General features: G+C 42.1%; 1 protein-coding gene across 3 annotated transcripts; it reads right to left on the bottom strand.

Annotated features, from left to right (window-relative positions):
- Nucleotides 1-4,990: 4,990 nt before the first annotated feature.
- Nucleotides 4,991-10,109, bottom strand: vgll2a (vestigial-like family member 2a). Of its 3 annotated transcripts, XR_015863842.1 has the most exons (5): nt 9,949-10,109; nt 7,392-7,632; nt 6,548-7,030; nt 5,415-5,560; nt 4,991-5,268 (listed from the first exon to the last, which is right to left on the bottom strand). XR_015863842.1 is itself a non-coding variant. In XM_088403707.1 (4 exons), exons 1-4 carry the CDS (start codon nt 10,030-10,032, stop codon nt 5,517-5,519), a joined length of 852 nt encoding a protein of 283 aa, XP_088259833.1. In that variant the 5' UTR covers nt 10,033-10,109; the 3' UTR covers nt 4,991-5,516. The 3 variants fall into 3 exon arrangements, 2 of the variants coding, with proteins under 2 accessions (XP_088259833.1, XP_088259835.1); XM_088403707.1 differs by having other exon boundaries at nt 4,991-5,560; XM_088403709.1 differs by having other exon boundaries at nt 4,991-5,560; nt 7,392-7,629.
- Nucleotides 10,110-19,185: the final 9,076 nt, after the last annotated feature.

Below are 19,185 nucleotides of genomic sequence, written 5' to 3'. Positions count from 1 at the left end.
TACAAGTGCCCTGAGTCCGACTGGTAAACAGTCCAAAGTGCCATCCAGTTTTTGCCAGAACTCAACTGGCAGAGGCTCTGGGAGAAAATGTTACAGAAAACTAAAAGATGGATGTTCTTTAAGAGGCTTCAAGTCCCGGTGCCATTGGTTGGAACACGTGCCCTCGACTCTGGTTCTGGATCTCAGGACTTCCTAAGTGCATGTTCCACTTGTCTATTCCTTACATACACAGGAAACATGTCTGGAATGTTCAATGGAAACTATGGAACGAGGCCAGTCATGTCTGTCCATGTATCGGTCCTGCAATTATAATGATCAGTCCATGGTATGCTCTCTCTCGGGTTCCAGATCAATGACTTAGAAGTGACTCTGAACTGAATCGATAAATGATCTTCAAGTCTCAATATCACTGATTAGAATTGGTGCTCTCTACTCTGGGTCTGGATCTCAGGCCTTTCTGAGTGGTGTATGCATGTTCCACTCTGGTATGCCTTACATCCACAGTCTAAAAACATGTCTGGAAGGTTCAATGGAGACTCTCAAACAAGAAAAGCTATGTGCCTCCGTGTATCGGCTGAGATCAGTCCATGGTATGCTCCCCCTCTGATGCCACATCAGGAGGGGATAGATTCTGACTCGGAAAAGACCCTAAACTGAATGTGCTCAAGTCTGAAGTCTCTATCACCATCTTGTCAGGTCGCCCTTACCTTTCAAGAAAGAACTCCTCGATATGGAACGTTTTCAGGAAACTTTGCAGATAATCCAGAAAAAATAAGTCTTGGCATCTCCTCTTTGGCAGCTGTTTTTCCTGCCATAGTTGACCAAAGAGATCTTGAACTTCAGGTGCCGGATTTACAGACTGTTAAAATCCGACAACATCCAAAACGAAGCGTCATCTGGAAAAGACATTGTTGATGCTTCTTTCTTTCTTTCTCCCTCTCCCGCCCGCCCGCTACGTCGTTACTGTTACTGTTGCTACGATGAAACCAAAGTAACTGCCACGTCTTGGGAAATGGGACGCTGATGGTGCGACGAGGCACGGAAAAGCAGACTTGCCACACTCTTCAAAAGCTCCGACATTCGTGGCTGTCCCGGAGGACAAAATCGAGTACCATGCACTGGTTCATGTTTGGATTTTCCACACTGGAAGCACAGGAAAAACTAACTGGAAAAAATAAGCATGGTATGGATTTCATCAGTTGACAACAGCACTGGTCGTCGCGCAGTCCCTCTGCGACGGCAGATAGCCCTCGTGTCCATACGCCAAGGGGTGCTCCAGGTGCTGGTCTCCATGACGATGCCTGTCATTACATCGGTATCTTTGAAGAATGTGTTTTGGACAGTTAGTGCTTGAAATTTTCATTTCTATACCGTTGACTGGCGCAAAAATGGATAGGGTTCTCGCTCTTTTATCTGTGTCTCCCAAAGGTGTCCAAACTACGGCCCATGGGCGGTTTGAAGCACGCAAGCCACAGTTTTTGGCCCGAAGATACACAAAAAACACTAAACACGGCTATAACACTGCATAGTCAATGACATGACGTCTTTTAATATGCCACGCTGCCAATGTCGGGCTCATTTCTAGGTAATGTTTGCTTGTTGACAGGACACCGCGTAGACAGTCATAGATGTGACTATGGCGACTCCAAGTGGGCACCAATGATATTTCACATAAACGCATCAGCAAGCGTACAGTAGTTTAGTCGTATTTAAGAGCAAGTGTTGGCTAACTGTGAAGATTTTACTCCACACCAATTTTAACATATTGAATTTTATTCCTCCAGTTTTTACACACACTATTTTTTTAACACATTTTAAAGCGATTTCACCATTCCAACTGCATTTGTTGTCATTGTTGGAAAAACATTTTGGCGTCAAGCGACAAGCTGTCATACTCACTTTAACCACAAGAGCGCGCTAAACATGACATTAACATGATAAGACACCGTTTGTATTTTTCTCAACACTATATTAAACAAGTACTTGGACACGCAAGAATATCCTCGTAAACTGGAGCTTTTCACAAGCTCTTTTTTGCCGGATATAAATATATTATCATCCAAATCCATGACTGTAAACAGGGTTATTGCTTTTCCATCTAGTCATGTGGCACCATCACGTTGCCTGTGTGTTGTTTCAAAAAATACGCACACATAAGTATTACGAGTACGCGTAGTAACCGTATTGGTAGTACAAAGTATAGTAGCCAGCTGTCCGGGTATGTGAGCACGACTGTAAGAGAATCCTTGCTGCTGTGAGGTTCTCCAATCAATCTGGCTTCCAATGACACAAACTATGCGCACCTGTTGGCCCTCTTTCGTGTGGACACACAAGCAAAAAATTGTATATACATTTATGTACACACGCACACACAAAATGTATACGTATAAAAACAAATGTATACGTAATTACACACAAAACTATGTGTGCATGTGTTGTATTGATATTTTTATACATACCTGTATATAAACTGTACAAAGGACACGTGTGTGTGGGTGTGTGAGTATATATATATATATATATATATATATATATATATATATATATATATATATATATATATATATATATATATATATATATATATATACACACACTAATAAACTTACACATGCAAATGTATGGCAATTTTTTTTTAAATAATCCCCCTTATTAAGTCCTCTTTTTTCCTCAAGAAAAAATGATGTCACTGTTCTTGTAAAATTAAGGTTTATTTTTTTCCTTCACAGAAAATTTTCATTTAACTTTTTTTCCTCTCCCCCCAAAAAAATCACAGCGGGTCTAAAGCAAGAAATGTAATTCTTGCAAAATCTCAACTGAGTTCTCCTAAAACAGCCCCCCCCCCCCTCCCCCCCAAATGGATATGTAGTTGCACTCACTGCATGTGCATTTTGGAGGGATTTTGTTGCGGGATTAAAGCGCTGACCCCGAGCTCTTCCACCTTCAGGCTATTTCTTAGACATTCCAAGCAAAGGCGGAGAAAATCCTTCACTTTTTCTTTTGCCTCACCTTTCTGTCGTGAGAGCGCTGCTCATCTAAGGCAAACAAAAGAAGCTCGGACCGGCCCGGCCCGGCCCGGCCCTACCTGTTGACACTTGTGGCCAGGAAGCGGGCCCAAGGGGGACTTCAGGGTGGGCGTCCTGTCCTCTCAGGTTACTTTGTCCATCCGAACTTTTGCTTTGTTTATGCGCGACTTCTTCCTGCATCCGCATGACCGGCCATCAAATTGGCCTGCCAAAGAGAGACATCATTCAAAACTGGACAAAATATGTGATTTTTTTTTTTTTAATTCCTTCACCTTTTATTAAAAAGAAATGTGTTTAAAAAATTCTTGGAAGAAATACAAAAATCACAATCTATTTGATCATTTTCCATATGAAATAAGGAGAACACACAAAAAATGATTGAAAAAAAATCAGTCATTTTTAAACACTGCTAACCAAAAAACAAATAATAAATTATTACTTACAAGAATGTTATAGTTTGCAAAAAAAAATCTTTTAAATTTTTCAAAAATTTCTTGGAAAAAATGCAAAATTTGCAATGTATTTGATCATTTTTCTAATGGGAAACACAACACATAAAACAATTGAAAAAAAGATCACATTGTCACAAAAAACACTACAAACAGCTAAAAAAAATAATATCTTTTTTTTAATAAGAGAAAAATGACTTACAAAAATCGATACGATTTTTCAGTTTTATAATCGTTACCAGTGATGTACAAATTCAACTTCACGAAGCACTTGTGATTTTTTCAAACTCCTTATGAGGGCACTCTTGATTCAAAAATGGTATGAAAATTTATTGTAGATTCATTGCTCTGGCATGATCTTCAAACCAAGAGCACCATCTAGAGTCAAAAAACAACACAAGCATCACGAAGCTTCATTTTCCTGTCATTAGCTGTTACATGGAAAAAAACATATTCATGTAAAAAATATATTTTTTTAAAATGTCGATTTCTAAAAAAAAAAAAAAAGGTGAGCATACCTACCTCGTAATTTTATTTCAACAACGGCCGGTTCTTGTCGGTGGGGGCCCGTTGAGAGGGATCGGCGTGTCGAAATCCGCGGAATGCGCGGGGACGGCGGACGTCCATTGTGCGAGGCGGGTTCCGCTCCGTCGGGTCTGAAAACGTGGCCGGGAGCGGGAGAAACCCGATCTCGCCCGCTCACCTTCGTGGTGCTTTCATGGGCGACATTGCGTGGGTGCTTTTAACGCCCACCCAACAGCATCCTGCCGGAACGCTAACAAACACGCCCCGAATTGCTGCATTCTGACGGAAGACCAACACGATTTTGCGGGAACATTTGGTCTTTTTGCAGGTTTTTAATTTTATCACAGTGTTTTTTCAAGTAATTCCTTGAAAAAAAATTGAAATATTGAATGGAAAATGTTAATATTTTGCAAAAATTCTTTTTTCCAATGAAAACAAATCAAAAATGGAATTTTTGAAATTCATGAAAATTTCCTCTCCTTTTAACTTTATTTTTTCTCCCAGAAGAATTTTTCTAAGAATTTTGCGTTTTCCTGTTTTGTTTTTTTACAAGAATGTTCAATGCAAATTTAAAATCCCCAAATTCTGAAAATTATTTTTATTTCTGGTAAGACAGTGAATTTGAAAATCACAGATTTTTTTTCTTGTAAGGTATGACTGATTTTTCCTTTTTTTCCTAAGAAATTCTTTTGAAAAAATCATGAAAAAAAAATCTGATTTTTTTTTTAATTCATGAAAAAAAAAATCAGATTTTTTTTTCCTTGCAATACACTGATATTTTTACTCCAAAAGTTTTTTTTTCAGATTTTTTAAAGATTCATTTTGATCAAATCTTGGGAAAAAAAACAACTCAGCAATCTAAATTTTGATCATTTTCCTTTTGATTTTTTTCCCCCCAAAAAGAAGGTTCAATGCAAACAATTTCAAACCAAAAATCGTCAACATTGCTTCATTTATTTGTCACTAAAGCGACACAGACGTACATGGCACAGAAGACTTTTGGCAATATATTAAAATATTTACAATGTCACAGCTGCACTGCATGAACGCACACTTACACACACACCTAGGTAGAGTTTCACACACTTCATATATGTCCATTTACAAGCGTGCGTGTGTGCGCGCGCATACGTGCATAAGTCGACGAGCAGTTGTTGTTGACAGCTGCATGGGGGCGGCCAGTGGCTCCAAATAGCTCCAACCCCCCCCAACAGTTTCACGTCATTCAACTTCAAGCTTCAAGTTGAGTCTTCAATTAATCCATTCATCTTAAAAAGTCCAAATGGGCCAAAAAGGTGGAAATGAGAAGATTAGAAGTAAATTTGGACCACATCATTCCGGAGTTGGGGGGGGGTGGAGCTTTGTTTCTTGCGGTGCTTGACTCATCAAAGCAGTTAAAAGCAGAAGTTCTCACCTGAAAGCCTCTTTTGTCGCAATCCCTCCGGATTTTTCAAGTCGGCGATCAAAACATCATTTTTTATTTTGTTTTGTTTTCTCCCATCACAGTGAAGCCAGTCTAGAACCAATACAAGTCCTTGCTCTTGTCTTGCGTCTGCAGACCTGAGAGACAACAGCCAAAAACCACAAAGAGTAAGCGTCAAAAAAGGGAAGAAGAAAAAAAAAAAAAGAAAGCAACACAAAAGCGACGCCGACAGCTGCGTAAGACGAGCCGAGCAGGCGGCGGAATCCGTCTTCAGTTGTTGGCCGCCGATGCGCCGGCTCGCGTTTTGTTTTCATTCCGAGACCATGAAGTTTGCGCAACAAAAAGTAGCGGGTCCAATTTGGAGGCCTGTTTGGAGAAACGGGATCATTCTCAAAAGCAAAATATCCCCGCGCTTTGATGCCAATTAGTCTGGTGGTTCACTCTTGGGGTGAATAATTAAAAAAAAAAAAAAAACATGGGCGGAGCGAGATGGCCTACAGAAAAAATGCCTGTGATTTTTCCGCCATTTTTACATGCATGCGGTATTCTTAGAACCTTGGATACACTGTCACAATTTATTTATATCAACTGCGGAGTCAAATTCATTTTTGTGAGCTAATTTAGTTTTTTGTGAGCAATTTGAATGGAAAACATTTGAGCAGAAGTACAGCATTTTGAAAGCCTTTTCCGGAGCAAAGAGCAAAAAGTCAATTGGTGAATGAAGATTTTGAGAGAAAATATTAGCTTTTTGATGGAAAAATTCCCTTTAAATGGACTACGGCATTTTTAAGTAAAAATATTGTGCTATGGGTAATGAATCCCATTTTGAATGGAAAACATGTGCAAAGGGCAAAAAAATGAATGCAGTTTTTTGTGAGCAAATAAAAAAGAAACTTTTTGTGAGCAAATATTGCTTTTGATGGAAATTTCCAATTTAAATGGAGTACAGTATTTTTAAGTGAAAATATTGTGCTCTTGGTAAAGTATCCCACTTGAATGGAAAACATTTGAGCATTTTTAAAGCCTTTTTCTGAACAAATAGCAAAAAAAATAGGGGGGGGGTTGCTGCTTTACAATGCGTAGAGGCTAAGGAAAAACTATGCGAAACGCGCACGAGCTCTCACCCGCGTCCACGTTGAGTCCGATCTCTCCGACTCCGGGGAAGGCGCCGCTCCAGGCCGCCCCCGCCGACTCGCCTTTCCCGCCCAGGTCGCACGGGGAGCCGGCGGGCGGCGGCGCCGAGCGGTGGTGAGCCCTGACGGAGGGCACCAGCAGCGAGCCGTAGCGCGGATCGAAAGCGGCGCCGTACACCTCGTGCACGGCCGGGCGCGGGTACGCCGAGCCCTGCGCGCCTATGCCGCCCCCTAGCGAGTAGGGGTGGTGGTGATGGTGGCGGTGGTGGTGATGGGACGGGTGCCAGGCGTCGGGCCCCGCCTGGTGCAGGTGGCCGTGGAGGGACGGCGGGGCGTACGGGTCGGCCGCCGCCAAGGCCAGTTCCGAGTGGGGGGCCGACAGAGCCCCGGCCAGCGAGGGCGGGACGGCCGACGGGTACGAGCTGTTCCAGAAGGACGGCGGGAAATTTCTTTGGCTCATCGGGAACGATCCCTCTAAAAACAAACAAAAAAAAAAACATGAGCTCAAATGCTCAATTCGGAGACCCCCCCAAAAAAAAAAAAAAAACACTCACACTCACTCAGCCCATCCAATCCGTTCCTTCACATTAAGATAAAAAAATGACATAAAGATAAAAAATGACAGTGTATGTTCAAGCAACAAACATCTACTGACACAATGAAAATAACGATTGGACTAAAATATATGCAAAAAAATATGACCTAGGTTATATGATATCACATACATTCCAGTAAAATATTATATTTAATGTAATATAATATAACATAACATAACATAACATAACATAACATAACATAACATAACATAACATAACATAACATAACGCAACGTTACCTTTGGGGGTCTTGTGGGCGCCGGCCTGGGGATAGGCGGAGGAGGCGGCGTGGCTGAGGGCCCGGCTGAAGTGCTGGTCCACCACGGCGCTGATGTCCCCGTGGAAATAGGTGAAGAGGACGCAACGAGCGCTCAGGTACTCGGTCCCCGGGGGAGGCTCCTTGTCCTCCTCCTTGATGGCGGGGGGCCCCGCGCGCCCGCCGTCCTGGGCCTCTTGCATTTTGGAGTCCGAGGCCAGCTTCTGCCGCCACGTACGCAAAGGTCAAGCCTCCCGCCGTTTGTTTTTCTTTGCGAGGGACGCCAATTTAGCCCTTTCAGAGTTGAGTAGCAACCTAAAGCCGTCGCTTTGCAATTTCAGCCTTTCAACAGTCATTTTTGGATGGAATCTATCACTATACGATCCTAAATAAGAAAAAAACAATCGTTTGAAAATAAATTAATTGCGAAAAATGAGGCTTTTAATCAACTTAAATCATTCGATTAACCAAGATTCAAAACAAATCAAGAACCATGTACGTTTTCTTCTCATTCAGCTTCTCAATTTGATCAAAAGCAAATCATCTTGCACAAAAAAATGACACTTTTCAATCAGTTGGCGCGTGCGCGCGTTTTCTTTAAGGCGCGCACGCTATACATGTGGCGCCTTCACTTTATTGCTTTTCAAAATGTTAAAGCAGCTTATTGCAAAGCTTTCCGATGTCATCTGGAAGGCAGACATATTTGTGTAGACTTTAATTAAGTTTCAATACTTCATTATTTAAGTATGGACTTATTTGATTAATTAGAAATGCCAACATTCAGAAAAAATATATATATTTATTAAGATGTAGAGCAAACTGAGGAAATTTAATGCGCAACAGAGACGCTCAATAATAAATGCTATCTATTTATTTGACATCCCGTATAGATGACAGAAATAAAAATGGTAAAAATGGTGAAAATGTTAAAAAGTTGAATATGTGCAAGTAATGACATTCATCCAAACGGCAACTTGTTCCGAAGTCTAAACGAGCTTCGAAATAATCGACCGAGCAAAAAATGAATTCATGATTCGCAATACGGAAAATGTGCTTTTTCACAGAAAGCTGAGCATTTACATTTTTTTTTCACACAAATCTGAAAAATAAATAAATAAATGTGGTAATTGCAAGAACATCTTTTTGTTTTATTAGTGGTGATGACCTGAAACGTTCGAATGTTTGGATGAAATAACGATGAAGATCATATGTTCCATATGTCGTCATATAATTGTGATGCATTTTTATAAGAATATTAAAATGTGGGGCAAACTGAGATTATTTAATTAGCAACAGAGTTGCTTAATTATTAATGACATATACTTAGATGATATCCAGTATAGATGATTTAAATATAAATGGTGAAGATGTCAAAAAATTGAATGTGAAAAAGAACAAGAAATATCTTTGAATATAAGAGCGGCTTGCTCAGAAAACGAGCTTCGAAATAATCTGCCTTTCAAAATACGCATCTGAATTTGATTCGAAAAATGTATATGTTTGAATTATGAATTTTTGACAAAAACATATTTTTCGACAAAGATGTCCAGTTTGGGATTCCTACAAAAACTGTCTCAACTTCACATCAGCGGGAAAGCATAGGGAGCTGAAATTTCACCCGGATGATGAAAATAATGCCTAAAGAAAATAACCCAAAAATGGTCAAAATATTGCAAGGGTTTTAAATGTGTTTTTCTCCAAACTAAGGATTTCTATTAACATTCAAATTGCGGTAACTTTGACAATGTGTGAGTGAAGTGTACAATAATATCCATATGATATTATATTAAACTATATCATATATCAATATATCAAATTAAATTTTCAGAGAAATAGGTCTGATTTTGCAAAACTGGCCAGACACCCTAAAAAATGGCTGGTATTATATGAATTAATTACAAAAGTAATTCCTTAACTCATTTCTGGGATGTATTTTCACATTTTTTTAAGGGAACTAAAATAATCAATTTCTCTAGGTCAGAGGTTTTTAACTCATTCTAATCATGCGCCACGTTGTGGTTTCTGTCAGAGGGGACTGTGGTATGAAAGTATGATCGTCACACATTTACACATTTAAAACGCTGATGCTGCTGAAAACTGTTCAAAATGGGTATTGGTAACAAAAAAAAAATGTGAAAGTTGAAGATAACTTGCAAATTTAGTATTTTCGCCAGAAATGTTTAAATTTATACCTGGCAATTGACGGGCCACATAAAATTATGTACCGAGCCGGATCTGGCCCCCGGACCTTCAGTTTGACACCTTTGCTTCAGGTAATTAAAGAAAAAAAGGATATGATTATTTTAGTTCATTTAGTACATTGACACTAACTACATCAATTATTTTCGTACTTAATTACCTAAAGTAATCAATGACTTAATACATTGTGCCAGCCAAAAGTCAAAAAGCCAAAATTGTTTTTTGGCCAAAAATTGGGATTGAATGAAGTCAGAGTCGTTTGCATTTGCTATTTTAGTTGCCGTCGCGGCGGAGCAACTTTGTTTGTGTCAAGCGAAGTTGCGGCGTGGGGGTGCGCATACCTGCTGTTGGTTGTGGTAGGGCGCGTAGTGGCTGAAGTAGGGCTGCGCTCCCAGCACTTGGTACATGACATCCAAGCAGCTCATGGCGGGACGGGACTCGGCGGAGCTGCCCAAGAGCCGCTTCTCCTCGTCCTTCTGCTTCTCGCCGGCGCGCCGCCGAGTCCTGGAGCTAACTAAGCGGCGGCGGCGGCGCTTAAGTGACACCCCGCCTGGGCCCGGCCCCCTCGCGGGCGCCGCGTAAGGCCCGGGGCCCGGCCCCACCCAGACGGCCGTCCTCCCTCCAATCACAGGCCCGGCTCCACCTCGACGCGCTTACAGGGTCGCGCACAATGGCCCGCCGGTCCGTGCAGACTGAGGAAGGGAGAGTGAAAAGTGACGGGCGGACGGACGCGCAGATCTGATGCGCTTTGACACACTAAGACTTTGCCATCGCGCGGGTAGACGGATGGAAGGACGGAACGGAAGGGAGGTCTGTTCAGATTTTGAAGAATAGAGAATAGAGCGGAGACCTCTGACTGATAAGCAGAAAAGGGTGGACAAACAGATGGGATAAGAGCTCCTGGCACAGACAGACAGAGAGATCTGGCAAGACTTTACGGGCAGGCAAAGACCATTCTAGCGAACGGACGAAAGGACTTGGGAAAGATGGGAGGATAGAAATTATTGACAGGTTGACGGAAAGACCGATCTGATAAGATTTTTAAAAACTAGTCTGAAAGACACAATGATAGATAGATTAGCTATCTAGCTAGATAGATAGATAGATAGATAGATAGATAGATAGATAGATAGATAGATAGATAGATAGATAGATAGATAGATAGATAGATAGATAGATAGATAGATAGATAGATAGATAGATAGATAGATAGATGGACAGACGGACGGACGGATAGTTCTAACAGCCTGTTAATGCTCGATCATGATAGATAGATAGATAGATAGATAGATAGATAGATAGATAGATAGATAGATAGATAGATAGATAGATAGATAGATAGATAGATAGATAGATAGATAGATAGATAGATAGATGGATGGATGGACAGACGGACGGACGGATAGTTCTAACAGCCTGTTAATGCTCGATCTTGATAGATAGATAGATAGATAGATAGATAGATAGATAGATAGATAGATAGATAGATAGATAGATAGATAGATAGATAGATAGATAGATAGATAGATCGATCGATCGATTGACCAATTGATCGATTGGTCAATCAACTGCCCTGGAAGACAGTAAGGTAAAGCAGTCTTACTACCCAAAAGTAAATGTAGTCCTTCCTTTTCACGTCCTTGGACCTCCCACCCCTGAGTTGCTGCCAGTCCTAGCTGCTCCAGCCCTCCTCCAACGCTTCCTTTTTCTTTCCTTCCCGGCACACGACTTATTGTGCGCAATTGTCATTGTGGCGATCCGGAGCAGGTGTGTACGATTGTTGCCTCCCGCTCAGCTCATCCTCATTCTTGTTATTTTTTGTTCGACCGCGCGACGGCAATGACCCGAGTGTGACCCTCCATTTACCAAAGGCCTCGCGGCGCACCACTGCCAAGGACGTACACTCATTAGAGTGTGCTGCTAGCGTGCGTGCTGCTAGAGTCTGCGTGCACTCTCAGGTGCAAAGATTGGCAGTTAAAATGCCTTTTCAAATAATAAAGCCAAACAAGACAAAGAATACAGTCTAACGTTGTCCCCTTCACCCGATTTGGTTCCCCTTTAGCTGACTTCGGACTCCTTTGTCGCCCCCATTCGATCGCAAATTGGCCCTTTGGTTTTTTCCTGCCTCCTAGTTCTTGTCCTCCCCGGTCCCATTTGGCGGTGTAATTTGTCGCTCATCTGTCTCCGACCCTTTTGCATTAGTTTGACTTCCTTTGGCTTCTTAGGTCTCTGTGTCCCTTGGTCCCTTTTCTGATTCTTCATCTCCCCCGAGTCATGGGGAATTTTCCTTGCCAATTTTCATGCCCTTTTGGGTTCTTTTTAGTCTTAATGGCTCCATTTGTCTTCTTTGGGTCTCCTTAGTCCCTCTTCTGTCAAGGGTGGATGTGTTCATTTCCTTTTGGGTCATCCTTGATAACTTTTGGTTTCCTTAACCCCATCCAGGCGATTTTCCTTGCTGATTTCGGTGCCCTTTAGGTCTCATTTTGTTCTATTCAGTTAAGTTTTGTCCTTGTTAGCCCCATTTAGTGGTGTAATTTAGCCCTCATACGTCTCAGTCCCTTTTAGTTTCCTTTCGCTTCTTTTGGCCCCTCTTAGGTCTCCCTTGATGACTTTTGGTTTCCTTAACCACGTCCAGGAACCTGCGATTTCCCTTGCCGATTTTCGCGGCCTTTAGCTCTGGCTTTTGGCATCATTTTTAAATCGAATGGTTTTGGATCGAAAATCAATTCTGAATCGAACTGGAGACCCCAAAATCAAAGATTTCCCATTCCCTAAGTCCCATTCAGGTTTCTCTGCCTTTGTCCCGCCTTTGATCCCATGTGCAGTAGAAGAGTGTAAGATGTTCTGACTGCAAGGGGAAGATCACAACTCCACTTTGTCTTCACTTCCAAAGGCATCCCAATACTTTTGTCCCTGTGGCGTACCTGGGTTAGAGTCGTTTTGCTTTTGAAAAAAAAAAAAAAAAAAAAGAAAAAAAAAAAGGAAAATGCCGTTCTTGGCTATCATCTTCATTTCCCTCTAAGTGATGTTGGCAAGCAGCTTTAATCAGTGCGTTTACAGCAGGAAGGCGGCGGGCGCGAGCGGGCGAGGATTGTCGAGATTCCGAGCGGCATAGCGGGCATAGCGGGCGCACTCTCGCCAGCCATTTGTGAGGCTCGTTAAGACGAGAGGATGCCTGGCATGCCTCTCTCCGTGTTTGTTTGCGCTCAGCCCGCTTAGCATACAAGGCGGGCGCGCCGACAGCAAATATTCATTAACGGATCTAATTAAACACACGCACACATGTGCGCGCTTTCAATAGCATTGAGGACATTTTATTGACTCATGCTTACTTCCTCGTCAGCGTTAATTGTACTCAACTATGTCGCTACATTATAAGCTGTGCACGTGCGCTCGTTTGAGGGGTCGCTTGTGTGTATGAGGCGACCGTGCCGGCGAGGAGACAGCTGGAGCTGTCAACATCCACAACAGGAGCAGCAACACCCAAATGGGGATAAAGAGGGACTGAAGGGGGCCAAAAGGGGGGCCGAGGGGGGTCCGAGACACCGACGTGGGGAGAAGGATGTGAAAGGGGCCTGGGGGAGGCTGAAGGTGAGCAGGATCGACCGAAGCAGGCCAAAAGGGGGCAAAGCAAGACCAAAATGTGGACTAAAGATGACAAATGCTAGAATTGGGACAGGAGGCCAAAGGGAAGAAGGAGAAACCGACGCAAGCTTGAGTGGCTGAAAGGGGCCTGAGGAAGGCTGAGGGTGAGCAGAGGAAACCACAACGGATGAGATGGGGAACCAAAGGGACAAAGTAGGCCCAAAGGTGGTCTTTCAATGACTTTGTTGGCTGGCTTAGCCTGGACCCCCATAATGCTTAGTGAGTGAGACACAAAAGCAATCCAATACGAGCCGGCATCTTTTCTCGTCAATACTTTCGAATGATCCGTATGAAAATGTAATGATAATGTCTGATTCATTGCCAGGCCAGAAAAGCGTCTATAGCCGTCAATGGCACTAAGTGTAAACTGTCAAGGAGCCGCGGTTAGAATCAGGCGGTTCTCCGCTGGATTCTCCGCATGCGTCCGAGCAAAAAATGTGATTCCGGCCACCGAGCAGACCCGAAATCCTTTCTTGGTGAAAACGTCGCCATTTGAATAAGAAAATCGCAAAGTGGATATTGCGGGCGCCTTTGAGCACGTTGCCCTTGTGCGCGCGAGCGCTGCGTGATAATATGCTTGAGCTGAGGCCAAATTAAATATGAAAAGTGACACACACACACACAAAAAGTCCTCAATTGACTTTGACCTTCCTTTTCTGACGGCGCCAAGCGAAAAGTTGACTCTTTGTGCGCTTGCTAAAGTGTCTGTATTATAAAGCCTCCCAGCCATTTTTTGTTTTAATTAAACCACGGTGTGTTTGCATTTAACACGCTTGGGGAAAAAAAGAGCCCGGCTGACTTTTTGTGTTCTCTTTTCACGTCTGCTTTTCTTCTCATTTGCGTCCAATTTTTTATTCGTCTTTTTTATCAAATAGAATTAAAATCTTTTAGAATCATTGTATGGGCGGTTGAATCAAAATTGGGAGCAATGTTCGCTTTGTGTGTGAAAAATTGAAATAATATAACAGGGGTGACTACGCAAATGATGCTCAGGAAGTGGGCCGCGGGTGAAATTTCAGTGTCCAAATGAAGACATTGTGGACAGAATACAGTGCTGCCTCTACTTATATGAAGGATCCAAAGTGCCAACATTCAAATAAAGTTACCGTTCAATAATTAAATAAAAGTGTCATTAACTCATTCAATGTTTCATTAATTAAGTCGTAAACTAAATAAATGTTTCATTATTAATTAAATGTTTTATCTAATTTATTACTATTCATTTAATTATTCATAATTTCTTTTTCACACGCAAACCGAATGTTCGTTCCGATTTTGATTCAAAGTGTCAATAATTAATGAAACGTTTCAACAATTAATTAAAAGTGCCATGAATTAAATACATGTTTTATTCTTAATTAAATGTTTTATGTAATTAATGAAACATTTATCTAATTAATGACACTTTGAATTAATTAACAACACTTTGAATTAACTAATAAAAAATGTATTTAATTAATGACACACTGACGCGGTATTTCATGCCTTCAGTGTATCTGTCAACCTCGCTCGTTAAAGTTTGATGGGCGGGTCCTAACACCTGATTGGTGACCCCGCCCTGCCTTGGCTTAAAGAGCAGGCTAACCAATCAGGTGTCAGGACCCGCCTTGGTTTGAAGAGTAGGGTAACCTATTTTGATTATTAAGATCTAATGTCATTCTAATATGTATTTGTTACCGGTTTTCGTGCATATTTATAATATAATATTCAGTTAAAGGGGTTTGGGAGCATGGAAAAAGCGTCTCTATTTATCAAAGATTGACGTGACGAAATTACTTCCAGAACAAAGTAGAAGGACTACTGTAGTATCCTTGTGACGGTTGAATTTTTCCTAATTAGCCACCAATGATTTGATGATGTTTCTATTAATTATCATCAGGCCTCTGAGATGGAGGTGGGGGCCGCATTCCCGTTGCCCCGGCGGGCCTCCGACACTTGTTGTGGGAAACGTCGTCTCGTCGCCGGGGAGTCAGATCGCGAGAAAAGCGTTTGAGGAACATTCCGGCCGCTGCGTCTTCCTCGAGCGCCTCGAAGGAGATCCTGCATTGGCGGCGGCTCGTTAGCTACGTATGCGCCCGCCTTCATTAACGAGAATCACGTTAGACTGCGACCGAGGGACTTTTTGTTCTTCCTGCCACCGTTCAATTGTGTCCACTATAGTGGATAGTGCTGGGGATTGCGTCTTAAAACAGTACTGCGATACAGCAAAGTTGTATCGTGGCGCGTTTTGTGATATTTAGAAATACAATCTATTTTTTAAGTTACCTTTTACATGACACACCCATACTTTTGGCCTTCATTTTGGGGGGAAAAAATTAAGTGTGTCTTATATTTGGGGAATTACAGTAAATACATTCAAAAGTAAAGAGGCAGCACCTGGACAAGAAACAATAGGAGCGGGGAGCTGATTGGCCAAGGGAAGCAAGGTAACGAGGACAGGTGGGCGCAATCACACTGACAAGACAAACACAAGGGCAATAGGGAAAAAAAACCTACAACACAGTATGTGAAAAGACAAATTAAAGCCCAACAAAAACCCAGAACAGAAAAGGCCCACTCTATTTTTTTTATTATTTTTGTTTTAAACAATGATTTTAGGTTGTTTGATATTTAGGTCCACTTTTTTTCCCGCTAAGGTAAAGCAATAGGCAAATATCAGCCATTTGGCAAAATGTTTGAAGGGCCATTGACAGGCGACCATTCCGGGAGTTCCAGCTGAAATAGACGCCAGCTTACTCGTTACCCTAATGAGGACGACCGCAAAGAAACAGGACAGACAGACGCGTGTTTGTCCATTTCTTTTCCAATAGGGACTGCCTCCTTGGGCTCTCGCGAGCTCCTCTTTCTCGTCAAGGCGGCGCTTAGAAGAAAAGACCGGCCAAGGACCTGGTCGCCGACGGATAAATTGGCTCGTTAAGAGCCACGCGTCGTTCGGAATCAGTGTCCCCACAGGTGCAAAGCCAGTCAAACCAGTGCGTTCGCCCCCCTTCGCAAAAACAAAACAAAAAAAAAATTGCAGGAAGGCATCCAGACCGGGGCCCCTGCCTGATCGATACGCCATTTTGTTTTGCAAACGCGTGATCGATGGGAAAAAGCGCGTGAAGGAACACAATGAGCCAAGATGCATCCATCCCAAGGCCAAAGACGAGTATGAATGAACGAGGGGGGACAATGAAAACGCTGTGAATAAAGGTGCGTGTGCGTGTATGTGTGTGTGTGCGTCAACCCGGTTACCCTGACATCGCCAAAACCGCGGCGGCGAGCATGAATACGACAAGACAGCGAGCGTGCCGTTTGATATGCGGGGGGGAGGAGGGTGGGGGGATAAAAGAAGGGCCCGGCGCCGAGGGGGTAAGGCAAACGGGGGGGGCGGTTAGGAGGGGTACGTCGAGGGACGCTGCTTCGGAGAGTCGGACGGGCGACCGGTCTCCAAGCAACTCACAATAGAAGGTCAGCCCCAAGCAGAAAGGAAGGAGACCACAATACGTAAAGCACAAGATGATCCTTTCTTGGAGCGCAGGTGGACCAACGCTATTCGACCACGGCGGCTAGCTTCGCGTTGAAAATGATAAACTTGACTACATTCCCCAAGCTGGATACATTTTCGTAAAATCAGGCTTACAGCTCCCCAAATGAAAGCGCAGGTACTGATATATTCCAGGGCTTCTCGATGACTTTTTTGCAAAGCCATTGACACGAATTGAAATTGCTCAATTGTATTGTAATATATGTATGTAATATAGTATTGTACTATATTGTAATTTAATTGGTAATGGAATATATTGTAGGGCTTTTCTACTTGCACAAATGTACATTAAAATTTGATAAATAAACTACGCTAAGCCGCACCAAGAAAAAACAAACAGAAAATGGCAGTAATTCCCTAAATATAAGACACACCTGTGTATAAGACGCGCCTTTGATTTGGGGGTAAAATTCTGGAATTACGCTAAGCACACGTGTCTTATTTTTGGCCAAAAAACAAACAAACAAACAAAAACGACACCAGCAACCACAGCTGCCACAACTTTCCTGTTTATGTTTATATTTCAATTGTAAATTTTCTTTGAAAATGTAGTTCCTTTGAAACTAAATTGTTAGAAAACTTTAAAAACTGGGAAATGTATATTGAGCGTTATTTTATATTACAAATTTTGAAAAAGTTTGGTGGACATCAGGTCTCATTGGATTTATGAATGAATTAGTTGAACTACCGTATTTTCCGCACTATAAGGCGCACCTAAAAGCCTTTTTTTTTTTTTTTTAAATAGCTGATGGTGCGCCTTATAATCAGGTGCGCCTTATATATGATTCAATATTGAGATTGGGATTCGTAGATGGGGAATAAGTAAGCTTTACCGGTTTCTTTTGTGTGTTTACTGTTGAACAAGATTGGTCATATTGCCATTGAGTTATTATGCTATTGAGAGTTTAGAGCTATTATTTGAGTTATTATTGTTATTACCTAAGAGTATTACTATACTGTGATTGAAAAAGTTTTAAAATATCTCATTAATTGAGGGTGCGCCTTATAATCCGGTGCGCCTTATATATGGAAAAAGTTTTACAATATGTCATTCATTGAGGGTACGCCTTATAATGCGGTGCTCCTTATAGTGCGGAAAATACGGTAATTTCTCCATATGGGCGGGGAAATTTCACATACAGTATAGCTATTAAAGCCTTATTGAAACCAGTATTTCGTCTAACCTTTTGATATGGACATCTAAGGTAAAGCATTGAAAGAAAGCACTCGGGAGCTGAAATTTCACCCAGATGATGACAACATGTCAAAAGTCAAACTGGCGCGACCGCTTAGTTATCGCACTAGCTCGAGCGTGTCGTCCATTGGCTAAAACATGTGGACGTAAACGTCCCAAAATTGATCAAAATGCCGCACCAGGGTTAAAAAGGGGGATTTTGTTGAAAATCTTTTTCTCGCGCGGAGCAATATGCCGTTTGCCAAGGCAGAGCTTTTGTGGCCATCAATGAGGAAAAAGAGAAAGCACGAAGTCGAGAGGCGCTTTAACGTTCGCACCGAGGCGAGGCGCGAGCAAATCCAACAGTAAACAGCAACAAGGACGAAGACCACAATGGCGGCCGGGCGGGGAATGTATCCTCTTTTCAAATGTATTCACGCTCATCTTTCTATGACAGGCCAATAAAAACACTTGTTGAATAATCACGGGCCAAGAATTTGTTAAAAGACGCACTCGAGAGGCTTGTTTCAAAAAATTAAGCGCAAGGTCGAGCAGAACTTGGCGCCCGGCTCGCCAAGGTGACGCCGCCGCCGGCGGAATGCTTTTGTCGACTCCGCCGCGCGTCTGACACGCGGACGGGTCGGTGTCACGCCGGAGACCGCCGACGGGGAACTCGAGAACAAAGGTCAAGCGCTTGAATGAAGACAAGACAGAAAGAAAAGAATAAACGGTTCAAATTTTCATCGTGAGTTACCATTGAGAAGAAAAAAAAAATCTTTACAACAATATGCTCTATGCGTTAACGATATTTTTATCACGGCGTTATGAATCAGCAAAATGCATTGGGGTGCACGGAACGGTGTTCTCAAAGTGGGGTCCGTGGAATGACTTTGTGAAAGAATTTGGGTTATAATTAAATAACATTTATATTTAATATATTTTGAAAAATGGAATAGTTTTGAAATTTGTCAAATCAACTCACGAAACCTACGTCATAATCAAAGAGCTTTATCAAAAAAAAAAATATCAAAGACGTCTTCCAACAATGGTAAAAAGAAGAGTTAACGAGTTGATTTGGACACAGTGGAGGCTTTTGAGGAAAACGTTAAGCGTTAAACGTTGCTAAGGCCAAGTTGACTTTCGATGACTTTCTTGAAAGCCGTCGATAATTGCGCGCCATTTTTCTAATGATGTTTTTCTTTCTTTCTGATTATTTCTCATTTTGCAACCTTG

The sequence above is a fragment of the Hippichthys cyanospilos genome, chromosome 20, assembly GCF_059441005.1.
Source record: "Hippichthys cyanospilos isolate Australia breed blue-spotted pipefish chromosome 20, RoL_Hcya_1.0, whole genome shotgun sequence".
Classification (NCBI taxonomy): Eukaryota; Metazoa; Chordata; class Actinopteri; order Syngnathiformes; family Syngnathidae; genus Hippichthys; species Hippichthys cyanospilos.
Note: the sequence above shows the minus strand (reverse complement) of the source record. Positions and strands in the feature narration are given on the sequence as shown.

Coding starts and splice junctions, on each gene's coding strand:
- vgll2a (XM_088403707.1), bottom strand. CDS start 10,032: ATGAGCTGCTTGGATGTCATGTACCAAGTGCTGGGAGCGCAGCCCTAC. Junction 7,633..9,948: donor CCTACCACAACCAACAGCAG/GTATGCGCACCC, acceptor ACGTGGCGGCAG/AAGCTGGCCTCGGACTCCAA. Junction 5,561..6,547: donor CGGACTCAACGTGGACGCGG/GTGAGAGCTCGT, acceptor GTTGTCTCTCAG/GTCTGCAGACGCAAGACAAG.